Source organism: Galleria mellonella, unplaced genomic scaffold (genome assembly GCF_026898425.1).
Source record: "Galleria mellonella isolate WM207_F2 unplaced genomic scaffold, CSIRO_AGI_GalMel_v1 utg96, whole genome shotgun sequence".
Classification (NCBI taxonomy): Eukaryota; Metazoa; Arthropoda; class Insecta; order Lepidoptera; family Pyralidae; genus Galleria; species Galleria mellonella.
Genome location: NW_026442179.1, coordinates 3,929,193 through 3,947,850, shown reverse-complemented (window position 1 = coordinate 3,947,850; position 18,658 = coordinate 3,929,193). Strand labels below are relative to the sequence as shown.

Genomic DNA, 18,658 nt, shown 5'->3' with positions numbered 1-18,658 from the left:
TCTGTGATGTGGACTTGTCATTCCCATAGAGTAAATAGTACATTTTCTACGTCATTCTGAGATCTGTTCGCTTGCTTGTTTGATTTCATTCTCATCACTTTAATTTAATTTTTACTTTCATAATTGCAGTTCGTGCATTATTAAATATATAATAAAATGGATGATTTCGGCGATAACTTTGTACAGCCCGAAGTAGACCCAGCAGCAGAGTTCTTAGCTCGCGAGCAAAACCAATTAGCAGGTCTTGAAGATGAGTTGGAAACTAGTGCTCCGCCCCCAATAGTTTCATCCACTACTAATGGACTGGATGATTTTGTAGGTTTGTACGATTAGTAAATTATATTCTGAAGAATTTCTTTAAAAACGGTAAAAACATTCTTTAAAAACGGTAAAAACAATAAACCGATGCGTCATTAATCAATACCTGCATTATAGTAATATATAAGATCGTGATTATTTATTATTTAAACAGAAGTGCCCAGTGCTGCAGCATTCGATTCAAACGGTCTGTTGGAAGAAGAACCTACACCAACCCCAGTATTCAGGCAAGAAAGAGAAGAGCCAGAAAAAATCAGAATTTGGCGAGAGGAACAGAAAAAGAGATTAGAAGAGAAGGGTATGCGTTAATTAAAATTTGTACATAATTAATGTAATATGATATAGCCCTTATAAAATTTACAATGCCCACTTTAATGTTAATCTAACTTCAGAATATATATGAAACTACTTTTTTGGAAATGATGTAATATATTGTTCAATATACTTAAATAGAAACTTTATTTCTATCTCTTAATTATAATAGGATATCCAATCAAGTAATGATTGCATAACTGTTCCTTTATAAAGATGCTGAAGAAGAAAAGAAGAAGGAAGAAATGTTGAAGGTGGCAAAGAAAGAACTAGAAGATTGGTACAAGACACATGAAGAGCAGATAGCAAAGACAAAGGCAGCTAATAGGTAATATGAATTTTATATATTTTTTAATATATGTACATAGGCTTTTATACAACTGATTTGTAAAATATAAGTATTTATAAACCAATTTAAAATAGAGGCAGTTTTGACTTTATTATTTTGTATTTGTTTTCTATTCTGTACCTTTTTTATGATTATTTAAATAGTTAAGATTGATCTACTCATATATAGGTCACTACACTTAATTATGTCAAATTATTATTATGGGTCATGATACTTTTCACAATTTAAATTCTTTAATTGATAAATTATATGTATGCACTGTATCAATTTTTAAATATTAGTTTTTTTCCTGATATTTACTATCATGAGATACACTTTTAAACGGGTCCAATGTAAATGGGTATCATAGTTACAACACATACAAAATCACATATCGTCATAGTCGTAGAATTCTGACGGATCTGACGAAGATTACATATAAAGATCCGTCACTATTCTACGACTATGACGATATTACAGTTAAGTTGGAGGAGCAATAAAAATTTCAATTTGATGCCACACCAAAATCTTTATTCTAAGAACCAATATGAATTAAATTTCTAGTAGATTTAAGTGAAAATTATTTTAATTTCATCTATGATGGCCCAAAAAATGGTAATTTCACAAAATTGTCAAATTAAAATTAAATTAAAAGGTTTAGATAGGTTTAGAGAACTGGCAATTCAGAATCTAATCAATTGAGCAATATTTATTGTACTGATCTTCTAAAATACTGTCAATGATCTTTTTGTACATATATTTTGTATATTTCTTACATCCTCCAGTGTACAATATAAATTAATCTTTCTCTATTTTCTTTTCAAACTCTCAGGGAATCTGCTAAGTGAGTATTTAATAAAATGGTGTTTTTAAACTATGGTTGGTGAGGGATGTTGTGTTGATTTTCTATTGTGATTTTTTTTTTAAAAAACAAGAATATATAATTTTGTTCTGATAGGTGATGGGAATTACAATATACATATATCTTTATTTTATATTGTTCACATTACCAGTTTTTATTTCGTCAACTTCCCTTTCTGTCCCTTATCTAATATCTATTTAATATAATTTTTAAGTCTTCCAATCATCTATATTTCTGGTCATTTCAGCATTCACACTTTTTCTGACAATGTCATACCTCCATTCATATTCATACTTAATACTTTTCTCACTATTACCACGACCAAAGACAAAAATTGTCCTTGGTCCTCATATGGTTATACCAAGGCAAATGATTACTTCTTATTCCTATTGCTTGTTCTACTTTCAGAATACCAAATTTTTTCAACCCCAGTGCAAGCATTGTTCTCACATGGAACATAGCCATTTTCATCTATTCATTGGGATTTTCAATATCATTGCATTATTTATATGGTAAAAAATTTCATTTAACAAATTCAATATTTCATTGCTAACATCATTGACTATATAGGAATGCTGAGAGAGCCCTAGCTCGCGGTTCAGAGGGGAATGTCGAAGACGGCAACGAGTGGACCCGTGTGGCGGAACTGTGCGACTTCGGGCCTAGGCGAGGTCGCGACGTCGCGCGCCTACGCTCCATCGTCCTGCAACTGAAACAGTCTGGCGTCAGACCCAAACACCCCCCACGTACTACTAAAGTGTAAGTTTCCTACTATAGTTAACCTCCATAATGCAGCAATAGACACATTGCTTTTTGTAATGAGCTCCCGGTTTTGATTCTCAATCGGGGAAATTTAGGCTACTAACTTTTGTTGTACCCTCAATTTTGTTCCCTAGTTCAACCAAGGTTGCTTAATTAAAAAAAAACCTTATTACACCCTTTTTATGGTCAAATATATTTTAAAAAATTCAATAAAAGATCATTTGTTTATATTATATTTGTGTATTTTTCTTTTCAGAGCTTGAATGGAGAGTTGATGATGGTAATATTATAAATATCAGTCTTAGAGAAAATCACATAGAAAAATATATACTTATTGTGTACTCTCTAATAAAAATATAATTTATAAAATAATCTTATTATTATAATCTGCAATATTGGAATGTAACTGCTGTTTATTACATAAATATTGTTTTCTATTTTATTAAAGTTAAAAATATGGCTAACATTAAGACTAGCTGGAGTAAATTGTTTTTATTTTGATCATAGTATCTAATAAACATTCCAAAAAAGAATATTGAATGTGTATTTTTTATCTTTGGTTTATTATAATTGCAAATCCCTTGCTATATCAATATGTTTCCTTTTGTATATTTTTTCTGCAAGTTGTAGCAGTAAATACATTAAACTTATAAGTAAGATAAATGGCCAAACACCACTTGTTAAGTAACTTCGCAATTGATATCCTAATGGGTTGTTTTTATTTCGTGATATCTTATTATACACTATTTCAGTTCTCCTTGTCACATCCATCCAGTTGTACATTGTTCTGACCATATTGTTACATTTATATGGGCATAAGATTTTGCCCTCTCTTATATCTTCCATAGCATTTTCAATTCCTTCAATCAAACTGCTCACATTAGGTTCTGTCAAATAAATCATACTCTCTGGTAATACTTCAGGAATTCCCCCAACTTTAGTTGACACAACTTTCAAACCACAAGCAGCTGCTTCAACTATGGCCATGCAGTAAGCTTCCGTTAGAGACGTGTTCAAAAAAATATCCCCCTTTACAAGAACATCTCTAACTTCAGAATGTTTCAGACTTCCCAGTAATGTCACACTATCTTGCAATCCCATTTTCTCTCTCACTTCCTGTAAAAGCCACATTTTAGGTCCATCTCCCCCAATAATAAATCTTACTTTAGGATATTTTGGGCACATTTCTGCTATTATTGCTGCCATCAAATCTACACCTTTCCTGTACACTAATCTTGAAACAATAACTATGGTAATAAAATTAGGATCCCTTTGACTTGGGTCAGGTATAAAATTATATGCATCAACAGCATTAGGAATGACAGAAACTTTGTGATTCTTAACTTTCGCCCTCAATACTGTATTTTCTTTGCCAGTGTGTGAAACACATATGCAATGGTCACACTCACATAAACACATTTGCAGGTACTTGTTGGTTAGTACGGCAGATGTGTCAGCAAAACCAAACAGGCTATGGTCAGTGAATACTGTTTTTAAGCCCATTAATTTGCCTATTATTGATACTTCATGGCCCAAAACACTAAAAGCAGAGTGACCGTGAACTATTTCTATGCACTCTCGTATTAAAATGTATCGAATAAGAGCTATATTGCATATCATAGTAGGCAGGGCACATTGTGCATACATTACAAGTAGAGGTAAATGGTATACTTTTAGCCCACCAGTCAAATATCGGATACCACCTCTCTGACCATAGGAATGTGTGATGACGACGACTTTATGTCCTCGCTTCATAAGGCATTGTGATAAGTTATAAATGTGCTCTTCCACACCCCCAGTGTTTGGATAAAAGAAATCTGATGCCATGCATATAACGTGCCGCTTTTCTGGCGGTTCCTAAAAAAGATAAATGATGTATTTATTACGTCTCGATTTTTTAAATGAACTTAGTGAACGAATTTTATGATAATTTCATAAAATTCGTTCTTTAATCGAAATAAACGAGTAGACACTTGATTTTGTAGTCTGTTTTTACGAAAATATGTAAGTACTTAATTATGAAACTCACAGTTCTTGTAGGCATCTTTTTAAATTGCCCTAACTTTAAATATACAAAATACGTGATATCACTGATGTTAACATTAATGTAAGAAAGTAATAAAAGAATAAATTTAAAAAATAATTATAATAATAAAATGTATAAATTATCATCAAATATTACAATGAATAATCATAAGTCTAAGGATTGTAAGGATAATAACTTTTTTTTTTTTTTTTTAGTACGTTTGTTCCGTTTGTCAAATGTCAGTCTTCAAGAAGATAATTTGTCTGGAATGGATAATAACTCTGTCAAATGTCAATCTGACATTTTTTAATTCTTAGATGCAGCAGCTGTGCCACAGCCTGAGTAGTGGAGCAAGTGAAGAGGTGGCACTATGTTTATATTGACGAAATTAGATAATGAATCCACCTAGACAACGCAAAATAAATTAATATTCGCAAAATTGTTCGACTATACTTATTTTATATAGTGACACATGAGACTCGGTCTCTGCTTATATTCATAACTCCCGTAATATTTCTCTAAGGTCACTTCTAACAAAAAAACCATGTCTCAGAAAAATAATTTCAGTTCTTGGTAACTTTAATTCTATTTTTAATTTTTCTATTTTTATGATCCATATTGATATTTTGAGCAGAGGTATATCATAAATAGTTTTAGAACACTTTGTTTATTCATTTTATTGTATTAAACGGTGGTTGCATAGATTCATTTGCTAATTTTGTCAGTATAAAAATACTGATGTCTCCTAAAATACGTAAGTGATTACTTATTTTGTAGCATTGGTTGGTACACTGATAGATCCATAAATGTCAAAATAATTAAATAACCTAAAAATATTTTTCCATAAAGTAGTTGCAAATAATTAACAATGAATTTGTGTGTAACAACGAAATTTATAAGAGCCAATTTGGTTAATAGTTTGCGCCGTTTTTCTACAACTTCTGAAGTTATTGAACAAAATGATCAAGTGTTCTTAGACGATAGCGACGATGTGCAAGCTAGGGAGGCCGAGATTGAGAAAAAAAGAAATATCTCTCGGCTGTCTAGTGCTCACTATAACCTTGTAAATGGCCGTCGACCATACGAAACCCCTAAAAGTTTAGCACACTTGACTCTGAAATACAATAGAAAAGTATATGGAAAGTATGGAAGCGCTAGTGGCGTCAATCCAAGTAAGTTTGTTTTCAATAAACTTAAATTGCTTCAACTAACTAATCGGTGATTACCAAAAAGTAGGTAGCGTAAAAAACTATATACTTTGTACCTATTATAAAAGTACAAAATTGATTCCCTATCAAAATTGTATTAACATGCTCTCTTGTGTGTACTTTTTATAATAACACATTGTGATTTGTTAATCTTTGTCGGGTGCCCACGATACAGGTTCGCCTAGTGTGGGGCCCATTGTATTTTGTATTTGTAACTTTGTGTTTTTGTCAAATAATAATAAAAATAAAAAAAAATGAGGTTTGTTTCTCTAATTTACAGGTCTATGTTGGCCTACAAAGAATGAGATACAAGAAAAACTAGAATATGAATCCGTAGCCTTCCCGTACACAATCAAAGAGATGATAGAAACTGCCACACAAAAGAGAAAAGAAGAACAGTTGAAAATAGAACAGAGGGAGAAAGAATTAGCCATCAAGTATGAGAAGTTGGATCAGTGGAAGAAAGAGCTTAAAGATAAGTTAGCAAAGAAGGTTGCTGAAGCACAAGCAGCCAAGGTTAGTTGTTGTAATAAAAACTTTTTAATTTTTTTTTTTTTTTGTAGTAAAAAACGATCTGAAGATTCACCTGATTCTAAGTAAATTATGAAATATAGATTATGATTCTCATAATGTTGCCATTCCTTAGAATTAATGTGTACTTATAATAAATATTAACAATTAATTAACTATAACATCATATCTCAAACAAAAACAATTATGCAAGTACAGCATTATTTACAAACATATCAATGTGGTAATAAAAAGAATCATTTTTATTCAGAAAGTAATTTTAGCTAAGAAGAATGTGTAAACAAACTCAACTATTTTTTTTTTCAAACAAAAGTTGGTTTTATAATTATAAATTTGTGTCAATACTAACTACAAAACAGCACAAAATTTCTATTAAGTTATTAGTTAAATGTTTATTTTATTTGTTGTATTTATTATTTTAGAAATAAGGCATAAAAGCATAAACAAAACTATCTATCATTTAGCATATGGTCTAGGTTACTAGTGTTCATTATCTGTATTAAAATACCTATTTCTAAATTATATTCTATGTATGTATACCATAAATTTGTTATATCTTCTTCTTAATATTTCTTTGATGGTTTTCATACAAAAATTTATGTTTGGTATTTAACAGGAAAAGAAAGAGCGTCTTGTGGAAGAGGTTCGAAGGCACTTTGGATTTAAACTTGACCCTCGTGATGAGAGGTTCCAGGAAATGTTGGCCAAGAGGGAGAAAGAACAGAGGAAACTTGAGAAGCAAGCCCGTAAAGAAGCTAAAGATAAAATGTTGCTTGCAAAATTACAACAGAAAAATGCTGAAATACAAACAAATAAGTAGTAATTAATTGTATAATTTATATAATTGTTAGATAATATAGTGTATAAATAAAGATGTTAATACTTTTTACTTGTGTATTAAAAAACTAATTTTGGTATATGTCAAATCCAAAGTTCAATATCTCGAGTGATGTGCAGCTATCACAAACATTATTCATTCATTTACAAACAATAGAAAAACCAAACTGACTACCGTGAATTAATTAATTTAAATTAATATAACCGACTAGTTGGTTCAACATAATTTTATCAAAAATTTTATTTAGTGCGGGAAGAATGGAAATGGGCCTATAATTTACGGGATCACTTTTAATTCCATCTTTAAAAAGCGGTTTAATTTTATTAAATTTTTTTAGATTAGGAAACTTATCGTCATCTATACAATTATTAACCCTTCTTTGCATGATTTTTTTTATTGGTGAAATAAATCAAGGTGATATAATTCATGTTCAAAATTAAAGAAAAATGGTTAAAACAATAAATTTGACAGCTATGTTTTGTTTTTTGCAATGGAGATTAAAAAGGTATCCAGACACGATCAACGTAAAGTGAAATTGGTCTTTTATATAATTTTTGGGCATTCAATGTTATGATGGAAATTTCCACTATTATCAAAGAAGGGTTAAAAATAAAAGTAACACGTGTTGGGCATTTCAAAAACAAAGTCGTCCGTACAAACAATTTGTTTACTACATAAAGTTGTTTATAAATAAACATGTACAAAAGATCAGGAGCTATCGTCGTCGCTGGAGGAGTAGAGCACGTCGCGCGGGTTGACATCAGGCTGGCGCCGCGGCGAGCACACTAGCGTCGCCGACGAGTCGCTCACTGTGCTACTGCACGGGCTGCTCTTGTCTATGCAACTCTGTTAAAAAAGTTACGAATATTTGGCGGGAAATCATAATTTATAAAATTTTTAAACCCATCCTTTTTCTGTATTGCATTTTAACTGTGAATCGCTATATTAAAAATGTTTTAAATCAACTATAAATACAGTATTTAATGCAAATAATATTATGCGAATGAGTGTATTGATGTTTCAATTTTATAACGATTAATGAAGTAATCTTACTTTCTTTGACTTTATTTGGGCCATCATTTCTTCGATCACACTTCGTTCTTCAATATGAGAATTTTGTGTATCACCTATTTGCCTCTCAAACATTTCTGGTTTCTGAAAAAAACATTTGTATACAAGCTTTAAAAATATTAATATATATGTGAACAAAATTAGTTTGCTTAGAAGCAATAATAAGCAATAGTAATAGCAATATGCAATCGTAGTCGTAATCGTGTCCTGTTTTACTAAAATCAAACTGTATTAGGTATAAAATTATTGTACAATTAAATTTACTTAGGTCTAAATCCAAAAACACTGTTTTATTATAAAGGTCAAACTCTGAAGCAAATTTTTACCAAAGTATAGCTTTCTTTGTTTTTTGTACAAAAATATACCATTACCATCTACTGATGAATACGTACCATCTTTAGATTATCTACACCATGCTGCGAGTCGCCAAGTAAATGTGCACTCTTCGTTGATTTGTTCATCTTTACGTTCTCCAATATCTTCATGTGGGCGCTCTGTGCCTTCTTCGGCACGATGTTGATGCGGAGTTTACTTGCCAAGTCTTCCGTCGCTGTCACTTCTTTTTCCCCTGTCAGATCGGTCGTGTCTAGTTGCTCTTCTTCTGTTTCTTTTCTCTTTACTTCATGGAGGCATTGGCTGGGATCAGACACGTATATTTATTTATTTTCATATATTGAATGTTTTTTTATATAGTCAGACTATTTGTCAATTCTAAAACTAGGAACTAGCTCTAGCTCTATTGACACTTAAATACTAGCTGCCTATTATGCTTCTAGTCAAAGATACAATGTTGAACCTTCAAACAATACACCTATGACAAAAATAGATGACAGAATGTAATATGAATGAATTCCAGGTGTATTACATTACGATGTAAGAACGACTTGTTAAGATACGGTATGGGGCCAACGAGAGAGAAAACCTTTTTTATTAAAGAAAGTATCATTCTATTATTATAGTATAAAGTATTTACCAGAGGGAGACTTTGTACAAAAGTCGATTACTTGGGTACCTCTGTCCCATTCGTGTTTCAACCGTGAAGCAGCTGTGTTTCGGCTTGAAGGGTGGGATATGGCGTGAATTTACTGGGTACAGAGGAATAACACCTGAGTTCTCAGGAATGGCAACGAATAGGGAGGAGGTATCATGGGCGAAACAGTATACTCTGTTATGTCCATGGTACTGCTCATGTCTATAGGCGACAGTAACCACTTTCCATCAGGTGGGCCGTCAGCTTATTTGCCATTCTAAGTTGTATAAAAAAAATATTCTCTTGATACATGTGTAAAATATTAAACAGACAAACGAATCCAGCCCTTAAAAAAGGTTGTGGTCATAATCACCCGAAAATCGGTCAAGTGCGAGTCGAAGTTTGAACTCGTCCATGATTGATATAGCGCATTCCTACAAACGTGTGTACCCCGGCATAGAATGGGTCACCCCTTCTTTTCCCGTTGGTGTCATAAAAGGCGACTAAGAGAAGGCGAAGGATGGGCAGCAACATCCCTCTTAAAACATCTCTAAAAACCTAACTGCGGTTGCCTGAGGGAAAGGGATTGCTAGTAATGGAAACTGAGAATCCCATTACTAGCAATATACCCAACCAGGTCGACCTTCTCGCGGTTCTCCCTGGAAACTATCATGGTTAATTCCTGATGAATTCATCATGATGGGCTGACTGGCCTGTTTTCATTCTCATCTATCACCCTTCACTGGTGCTCCGCCAGCGTATCCCGTTAGCGCAGGCAGGGTTACCATACCATTTTCACTCATTAAAAAAACTGCTATTGCCTAGCTGCCTGTCAAGAGTGGCACCTACTACTACTAGTGGCAAAACTCCCCTTATGGGGCAGGCTTATGTCCAGCAGTGGACACTTAAAATGGCTGAAATAATAATAATAAAAAACAACCTACAAAGGAGATGTTTACAAAATATATGACGCCCTGACCAAGATTTTATATAGTGTTTGAACTAATTAATAGCACCGCAGCTGCCTCCGCCTTCCATTGACGTAATGTGACCGAATTTATTTAAATTGCCTTCACTAATAACTTCGTTTGAATTATGTCGTGATATCATCGATATTGCACACTGAAAAAATATATGATGCCCAGACCAAGATTTTGTACGGTGTATAATTCCACTTGGGCAAAATCTTGAAGCGAACACTAATCAATTATTAAATCTGTAGATATTAAAAATATACATTGGATACAAATATACAGTCTATCAACCTGAAAAAATCGTGAAAGTGTGATATTACGAGTCTATTAGGGTAGTGGGCATGACTGTCCTGCTCAAAACGAACTTGATATTCCAGGAATTATTTATTACACCAACCTATATTCCACAAAAATTAATAAGTAAAATATTTACTAACCCATGGCATTGATTATTCTTAATGAACATGTAAATATCTTTGAAAGCTTGTTGTATATACGAAAGGGTATTCTGGTCGATGGGCACTGAGCTGGTCGAGCCCGAACTGCTAGATATACCCCCGGACCTGGAACTCGCTTCGAATGATTGCTCTGATCCTGCAGAAATACGACTCATTATTTTCGACATATGAAAATTTAAAACAATTTCGGACACTCGATTACGTGCTACAATCCAACAACACCAAAATATACCTAAATATGACATTTGCTTCAGATAGACATTTTTTACCCGATATAAGGCAAATCAGTTACATTGTATGTTTTTCATTTATAAAAACCGCTTGGAATTCTTACTTTCCGCTAAGACTTCCTCGTTTGACACTGGAAACTTACTATTATTATAGGGATTTCTGTGAATTCTTATTTTAAGATTTTTCTACACAATTACTTTAGCACTATTATTTATACTGTGATATAATTTAAGTAAGTTAGTAATTTAAATTTTAGGTATTAAACAGTCGTTTGCCAGATTTTGTTGATCAAAAAATATAGTCAAAGCTTTTTACTATATTTAGTAAAGTTGGCTATGCAACAATTCGATTTTGCAATATATACCAGAAGAGGTAGCACCGTTTGCCCACAGCCGTATCTGTTGCTGTTTCAACTGCTTCATTTGGTCTACCAGCTGCAAATTCAGCTCCTCCAACTGCTGCCGATGCGACATTTCCTCCTGAAGTTGTTCTTCCAACACTTCCATGTAGTCTCTAGTGCAGGTAGGTAATTAGTATCCAATTTTAAGAGGTTTCCAAAAAAAAAGGAGCTACTCAGTTCGTCTGAATATTATTGTGACTATGTAACACGATTATATCGCCAATTCCTTTTGCTATAGATAAGGTTTGCTCCCGTATTAGTCCAATTTTAATTTTATAACAATTGAAACTGCCATTTTTTTTATTTATTTAAATTTTAATGCACATTGAAACTATGTACATATGGCGAACTTAACACCAAACGGTGCTCTCTACCAGTCATTGGGCAAACCGAGAAATAAGTAGGTGGTGCATTCTTGAATTAAGGAGCTTTTATCTTTGTGGAGCAATAAAAGTTCTCGTTACGAAGAAAAATGTTTATGTTTCAAATCGCTTTTGTGCGGAATTAGTTACCTTTCTTTCTTAACGCTGCTTGATTTGTTCGTATATTTAACGGATGTATTTTTAGATATGGACGGTATCCTATCCTTCATACCATTCCTGTACAGGTAAAAGATATAAGTCAGTTTCATGGTGCTATATATTTATTTATGTTTTAAATATATTATGCCCCTTACTTGCATACGAAAGTCTTTACCGTTCTGCCATCGCTTGAAATCCCACTAACATTACCAAGCCACGAGTACTGCAATATGCCATAACTTTTATTAGTAACATTGCTTTTCATATCAGTATTAGGTATTAAAAATATTATTTAAATAATTTTTAATAATAAATTTCATAATATTACGCCAACTAACTGCTCCAAAACTAAATCCTGTTTCGTGATATATCCAAAACTTAAATCAGACTTTCCCTCATTTGGGGGCACAACTCGGGACCGAGCTAATATAAAACAGTTTTTTTTTTATACAACAAAAGTGGCATAAAAAGTGTCACTAGCATACAGCCGATGTCATGGTAAACGTACTTTGCCATAACTTACGAGTATTCCTCTAATCATTCGTTCTGAACTTAGAAAAAAGTAACCACAATGTAAAATAACCGCATTACCAACTCTTTATTACAATAAATCTGCGATACCAACCTGCCCACTCAGTCCCCTCTCGTTTTGCCTTAATGCTGATCTCACTTTTGACAGCGATTCGTTTGATATATCAGCATTATGTCTTAAGTCCAAAACGACGAGTGTCGTATTAGATCGCATCATTGCCAGCGCATCTATGGCTGACTGCTCTCGGAGACCACAGTTTTGTACGTCCAATGCTAAGGTAAGTACAATGTATCAAAATCAGTTTTTCCTTATAAAAAATTGGATATGTTAGGAAATACCGATGTGTCTTTTAAGATTTTCATAAAAACTATTGTCATAATGATCATATCAGCCGTTCCATCGTTCGTCTCAATAAGAGGAATTTTGCTACAGGCGGGTTGGCAATTGTAGTTCTTTAATCTTTTAGTGATATCATAGAAATAATATTTTATTCGAAGAGCTTTTATACCAGAGGGAGACTTTGTACAAAAGTCAATTGCTTGGGTACCTCTGACCCATTCGTGTTTCTACCGTAAAGCAGTTGTGTTTGCATGGCTGTGTTTCGGTTTGAAAGGTGGGATATGGCGTGAATTTACTGGGTACGGAGGAATAACACCTGTGTCCTCAGGAATGGAAACGCATGGGGGGTATTATGGGCGAAACAGTATACTCTGTTATGGCCATGGTACTGCTCATGTCTATAGGCGACGGTTACCACTTTTCATCAGATGGGCCGTCAGCTTGTTTGCCATTCTAAGTTGTATAAAAAAAAGCTTTACATTTTAAACAAGAACATTATCTAAAAAGCTCCACCCTATCAATCAGTATAGACAAGCAGTCTCGAATTTTCATAACATTTTCGGGATATGTTGGAGGCATCGGACTGGTTGTTTTCATTATACTTATAGCATACTCTTATTTAGTATACGAGTACTCATATATGCAAAGTTTATATCGAAACTCAAAAAAAATCCATCTAATAACGATAGCACAATTGTATGCAATATGTTGATAGTCTATGATATACACCTTTGATCCACAAGTCATCAGCTAGCACATCAAATAGCCTACTGACTCCCACGTCACCGAGCTGACAGTTACCGCAGAGAGTGATCCGACGAAGGCCCGCCATCGCATCCAATTCGGGAAGTCGATAGCGTAGCGTGTGCGCCCAGTTCTCACTATAACGGTGAATCTTTTGATACTGAAAATATTTGTCGATTGTTTTTTTTTATATTATTTTTTTCTTAAAGTAATAGCTAATACTTACTGGTACCTGGTATCTGGTTTATTATAACAGCTATTATTGTACCATTGGGCAAAGATCTTTATTTCTGCCAATAAAAGAAAGATAATAGCAGACTATTACCTTGATTTCATTTTGAGTTTTCTATATATAGGTGCTTTTTACTTTGTTCCTTAGATATGATACATTGAGGTTGAAAAAGAGTGGCGGCATTAAGAGGAACAGAGTGATCCTTAACATTTTTACTTAAAAATACTGAAAATTCTGTTAGTTAACTAAAGTACTAACTAAGTAAACTAACTAAATAAAAAACATTAATGCTTTTTATTTTCACCTTGGTGTGAACTGTGATTAAAAGGAATAATGACTTGGCTGAAGGTCCGAGATCTATTACGAGAATAACTTTGTACCCAAACACACGCGCTCGCAATTCTCACAAGTTTTTCTAGAAATATCACTTAAAAACTTAAAAGCATTTGTGACACCAACAAATACCTAGTCCAACGAGATGGAATTCGAATTGGAATCACCGGAAAATTAAATAAACACATTACCTTAATTAAATCAGCTATATAACCGGTCCCGAGTGCAGTCAGTTCACACCCACTGAGATCCAGAGTCAATATATTTGGGAGACACCTGACAGCTTTGCAGACGGCGAGACAACCCGCATCGCCGATCAGGCATCGAGGTAGATACAGATGTTGTAGAGAGTTGTTAGCTAGTAATGCCTGTAGTAATGCTGGTAGTTAACTTCACCTCATACAATAGAATTTTAACATTCAAGTTCCTTTGAAAGGCCAAAGAAAACAATCCGGTGTATTCAAAGAGTTATAAATTAGGAAGGATGTTTTTGGAAACAAATATTTTGAAACTTCGATCAACTTCCCTTCATACCTACGCAGTGGCATAACTATACCATAAAGATATGGCTTTTAAGATGCAAAAAAGATGTATAAGATCCATGTTTGGATTGAATGTCACAGGGCCTGCGGCAAATTTCTTTTGATGGGGCCCTATCGGTAAAAAACTTTTCAAATTAAATAAAGTATTCAGGTATAAAGTAAAAAAAAAATTTAGATATATAATCTTCACAAAATATTAATATGTTTTGTAAGGCTGAGCTCGCGGCCTCTTCACATGTTTGCAAATAAATTTATCTTTATCTTTATCTTTATCTTTATTCAGGGGCCCTTTTGGGTCGGGGGCCCGTTGCATTTTGCCAGCCCTGCCACTACTTTGTTACGCCACTGTACCGACGGTATATGAAGGAAAGCAAGAAGAAGAAGTTCGCATATTCTCAAATATTATTCAAAATCATTTTACACTACGCCAGTGTAGGTTTTATTTAAAGCCTCTGTCGTGAAGCTCAACCTATTTTATGTATTGCATAAGAAAGTTTAACGATCTTTATCCGTTACAAAAGCACTAGTCTCCAAGTCGAGAGTGATAATACATGGATGTGCATATGGTGTTTGCCAAGTCTATAGGTAACAGTTACCATTATTCATCAGTCGGACCGTATGTTAAACATTCTTATGACCCATAATAACCACCGTCTTCCAATGTCAACACGTATATACTCATACGAGTAACAATATTCCCGGTAGTATAAAAATAACTATCAAATATTTTACCTCGCACAGTGGGTTTAAGTACGGAATTTTCAATGGGAGGCCCTCCAACAACAGTACAGACAGCAGTGTGGTGTTTGACAACAACTGTGAGGTCGCTTCCATGAGGTTGGACAGCATAAAGTTTGTCAGAATCACCGCGCGCTTATTCACCGTTTTCGCCAACCTTTCGCAGTCTATATGTTCCAGTACTGTTGAAATATTCTACTTCAATATTTTGCTTTCTATAAAATATAGAAGGATAATAGAAGGTAAGATAGAAGGAAGGAGGGGAAGAGGGAGACCGAGACATAGTTACATCAGGCAGATCAAGAAGGAGTTGGTGTCGTGTCGTATCAAGAGGTGAAGAGATTCGCTGGAAATCGTAGTGAGTGGCAAGAGCTTCACCTACAAGAGCGCAGCTCTTAAATAGGATAGATAGATAGATAAAATATATAAAGTGCTTAAACTAGACTTGGAAATCGGTCAGGTTTAACTTTGAACCATCATAATTCTAAGATGTGGGTATCGGGCCCACTTCTTTGTCATATCAGCCGTTAACTGTCTGTCGCTGAACATAAGCCTTCCCCATTAGGAGAGTTTTCCAATTGCCTCGCCTGGCGAGCGAGTTGCAGTTATGCTTTGATGATACTTTAAGAAGAACTCTACCGCCCATTTCTCGACTATTAAATTCCTTTAGTTGCCTTTTACGACACCCATGAGAAAGAAAAGAGCCCATTCTATGCTGGGACTGCATGGCAACACTGGTACAATATCCAAATAGTTTTTAACATAGATATTCCTATAGTTCGTGACATATATTTATATCGTTTAGAAAAAAATATATGTATACCTATAATTTACTTTTGTGGCCTGCTACCCCCACACACATACATAGACACATAAAAGGAAACATTACCTTTTCTTCCGCTATTATTTTATACAGTAAAATTTTATTACAAATTAAATATTGTTGATGTTGCCATATCATCAAAGAAACCATACACCGCTAAAGTTACCGATGAAAGATTGTTTTCAATATCAAAGCAGCCTTATTTTATATAAGTTGTTCAAAGTATAGCACAAATAGGTTCATTCATTTAATAATATTTGAATAGTAGTTTAAGTTTTAAATAGAAAAGTTTTCTAATGCTATTCTCACCTGTTTTAACCTGCTGTCGACATCTAATTGAAACAGAATGCAAGCTCAAATCGCAACTTAGTGCATTCAAGATCGGCGGCCAATCAACATACTTGATCCTATCCACACAAAAGTCTAACACCTTTCCATTACCAGATGGGATGACATTGTTCAAGGGAGTTAGGTTTTGCAATTTGCAACACTTCAAATAGCATTGATGGAATATACGACTGGTTTTCGGTTCGATTCCTTTGCCAACCATCTTAACATGAAAAACAAACAAATCGAAAAACTATTTGGTAACGTTGAATCGCGAGAAAACGTCGGTAAGTACGCTTTAGTTAGCGAAAAAAAATTGTCTATAAATGTGATTTTTGATGATATAAAGCTCTAAAATACAGTGACAGATGGTTTCAAATTTGGAATCTGTTTGACATTGACGTTGTCTTTTTTTTTTTTAATATATTAAGCCACCAAAACTATAGAGGTGCTTTATCGTACTAGCGTTTATCCGCAAGTTCGATCGCAAGTCTACACAACCTACTCCATCGTTTATAGTACGTATATAACAAATTTCATGGTGACCGATTAAGATGCTACAAGGAACAAATATATGAACTTACTTTTACATTTATAATATTAGTGAGGATTTTTATTATATTATTTCTATTATTTTCGGGTGACTTTGTACAAAGTTGTTTGCTTTTGCACCTCTGTCCCATTCGTGTTTCTATCGTGAAGCAGTTTTCTTTTTTTTTTATGCGTGAAAATGGCATGCTTACCCCGCCTGCGCTATCGGTATACACTATCGGGGTACCAGTGAGCGGTGATAGGTGAGGATGAAAAGGCAGGTCAGTTAGTTGTGACGGTCAGTTAGCCCATTGTGACGAAATCAATGATAAATTGGTCACGATAGTTTCCAGGGGGAATCGCGTGGATTCCCGCGATCCCCCCCCCCCCCATCGTGAAGCAGTTGTATTTTGGTTTGAAGGGTGGGATATGACAGTGAATTTACAGGGTACACAGTACAAGATTAATACATAATTAGTGTAAAATATTGCTGTTAATAGGACCAAGCACGTCGGTACTGTAAGACTGTTGTAGGTGCACCATCGAAATAAAGCTTACAGAATCATGCATTTCAAAATATTTTCAAGCGTATCGTGGCTTGTTGGTTGACATATAAGTAAACTGCCTTATTCAAACCAAATATAATACTACATATTATTTCTGGAATGATAGTGAAAATAAAAGAAGTTATAATATCGAAAAGTTTATTTAAATATTTTGTGACATTCGTGTCGGATACAAATTAGTTTTAGTGTGATTGGATCACCGTGTTGTAAAGTCAAATAATTGTAAAATTAATATTCTAAATGTAGTGTTATAAAATCAATTTGGCAAGACAGACACATGTTTTAAATTTTGGTATGTATACAAAACATTAAAAAAAAATATTTAAAGCCATATATTTACAAATCACAAAGGACCTGAGTATATATGTGCAGGTATATATAAGTTGGAATGAAGGTTCAATTTTACCAACAAAATATTATTAATTTAAAATAGAAATTTGTATTTGGAATAAAGTGTAATGCTCATGACTTATTCACATGGGATTATATTTTTTTTTCTCGATCCAATCAATCGATACAATATAAATTAAACATAGTCTATGCATTAAATATTACGATGTAAATAACCAACAAACAATACTAATATCCCTTCACAACATGGTAAAATAATTATAATGTAAACAATAAGGTAACTCAAGGGTAACAAATATTAAAACTAGGAAATAAATAGAAATATTCTATATATCGTAAATTAAGAAGACTTCCATATTAAAAATGATATGCCATACACACAATGTTGTATTTAAGTATTTGTACATAAAAACATTAAATAAAAAGAAATACAAATACTATAAAACATACATAGTAGGCGATTTTATGGCAAGAACAATATGAATAGAGAATAGAAGATGGAAAAATGTTGGCAACACTGGAAATAAGAGTAATAACATTATTTAAAGCATGAAAAGTATTAGACCTCTGCTCTTTCGTATGTTAAATAAAAAAAAAAGTTTGCAATAATTACTACTATTGCATACTTTTTTTTTAATATCATATTGATTTATCCACTACGGGAAAGGCAAAAGAACTAGGCCATACAGCCTGATATTCAGTAAAGGCCGCAATAATAGAAGTCTTCGTAAAGTCTAAAAAAAAAAAACAAGAACTTTCTAAGTACGTCTCAAGTACTTAAAATATTTAT

General features: G+C 33.5%; 5 protein-coding genes across 6 annotated transcripts in view; 3 read left to right on the top strand and 2 right to left on the bottom strand.

Annotated features, from left to right (window-relative positions):
• The window catches only part of LOC113523427 (60S ribosomal protein L21), a 112,266-nt gene that overhangs the window by 34,863 nt on the left and 58,745 nt on the right, over positions 1-18,658 (top strand). The window lies entirely within an intron of this gene.
• Positions 31-3,117, top strand: LOC113523618 (clathrin light chain). 2 transcript variants are annotated; one of them, XM_026909616.3, is made up of 6 exons: positions 31-319; positions 473-616; positions 847-958; positions 1,791-1,802; positions 2,391-2,579; positions 2,839-3,117. In XM_026909616.3, the coding sequence occupies exons 1-6, from the start codon at positions 157-159 to the stop codon at positions 2,843-2,845; spliced, it is 627 nt and encodes a 208-aa protein (XP_026765417.1). In that variant the 5' UTR covers positions 31-156; the 3' UTR covers positions 2,846-3,117. The 2 variants fall into 2 exon arrangements, with proteins under 2 accessions (XP_026765417.1, XP_026765418.1); XM_026909617.3 differs by lacking the exon at positions 1,791-1,802 and having other exon boundaries at positions 34-319.
• Positions 2,424-4,815, bottom strand: LOC113523617 (phosphatidylinositol N-acetylglucosaminyltransferase subunit A). The gene is made up of 2 exons (XM_026909614.3): positions 4,612-4,815; positions 2,424-4,439 (listed from the first exon to the last, which is right to left on the bottom strand). The coding sequence occupies exons 1-2, from the start codon at positions 4,624-4,626 to the stop codon at positions 3,147-3,149; spliced, it is 1,308 nt and encodes a 435-aa protein (XP_026765415.2). The 5' UTR covers positions 4,627-4,815; the 3' UTR covers positions 2,424-3,146.
• LOC113523633 (growth arrest and DNA damage-inducible proteins-interacting protein 1) lies at positions 5,378-7,234 on the top strand. The gene is made up of 3 exons (XM_026892341.3): positions 5,378-5,780; positions 6,097-6,332; positions 6,964-7,234. The coding sequence occupies exons 1-3, from the start codon at positions 5,477-5,479 to the stop codon at positions 7,165-7,167; spliced, it is 744 nt and encodes a 247-aa protein (XP_026748142.2). The 5' UTR covers positions 5,378-5,476; the 3' UTR covers positions 7,168-7,234.
• Positions 7,839-18,658, bottom strand: part of LOC113523594 (uncharacterized) — a 53,018-nt gene continuing 42,198 nt past the window's right edge. The window contains exons 10-21 of the mRNA XM_052902748.1: positions 18,635-18,636; positions 15,265-15,452; positions 14,182-14,358; positions 13,411-13,585; positions 12,436-12,614; positions 11,966-12,033; positions 11,802-11,888; positions 11,254-11,402; positions 10,638-10,794; positions 8,649-8,892; positions 8,239-8,340; positions 7,839-8,031 (exon numbers count right to left, since the gene is read on the bottom strand). Of these exons, the coding sequence (XP_052758708.1) occupies positions 7,894-8,031; positions 8,239-8,340; positions 8,649-8,892; positions 10,638-10,794; positions 11,254-11,402; positions 11,802-11,888; positions 11,966-12,033; positions 12,436-12,614; positions 13,411-13,585; positions 14,182-14,358; positions 15,265-15,452; positions 18,635-18,636 (1,666 nt within the window). The 3' untranslated portion in view covers positions 7,839-7,893. The remainder of the gene's footprint in view (positions 8,032-8,238; positions 8,341-8,648; positions 8,893-10,637; positions 10,795-11,253; positions 11,403-11,801; positions 11,889-11,965; positions 12,034-12,435; positions 12,615-13,410; positions 13,586-14,181; positions 14,359-15,264; positions 15,453-18,634; positions 18,637-18,658) is intronic.

What these genes read in the sequence shown, in the direction of transcription:
- LOC113523618 (XM_026909616.3), top strand. Translation starts at nt 157, where the DNA reads ATGGATGATTTCGGCGATAACTTTGTACAGCCCGAAGTAGACCCAGCA. An exon ending in TGGACTGGATGATTTTGTAG is followed by an intron (nt 320 to 472) that starts GTTTGTACGATT and finishes TTATTTAAACAG; the next exon opens with AAGTGCCCAGTGCTGCAGCA. An exon ending in AAAGAGATTAGAAGAGAAGG is followed by an intron (nt 617 to 846) that starts GTATGCGTTAAT and finishes TCCTTTATAAAG; the next exon opens with ATGCTGAAGAAGAAAAGAAG.
- LOC113523633 (XM_026892341.3), top strand. Translation starts at nt 5,477, where the DNA reads ATGAATTTGTGTGTAACAACGAAATTTATAAGAGCCAATTTGGTTAAT. An exon ending in CGCTAGTGGCGTCAATCCAA is followed by an intron (nt 5,781 to 6,096) that starts GTAAGTTTGTTT and finishes TCTAATTTACAG; the next exon opens with GTCTATGTTGGCCTACAAAG. An exon ending in CTGAAGCACAAGCAGCCAAG is followed by an intron (nt 6,333 to 6,963) that starts GTTAGTTGTTGT and finishes GGTATTTAACAG; the next exon opens with GAAAAGAAAGAGCGTCTTGT.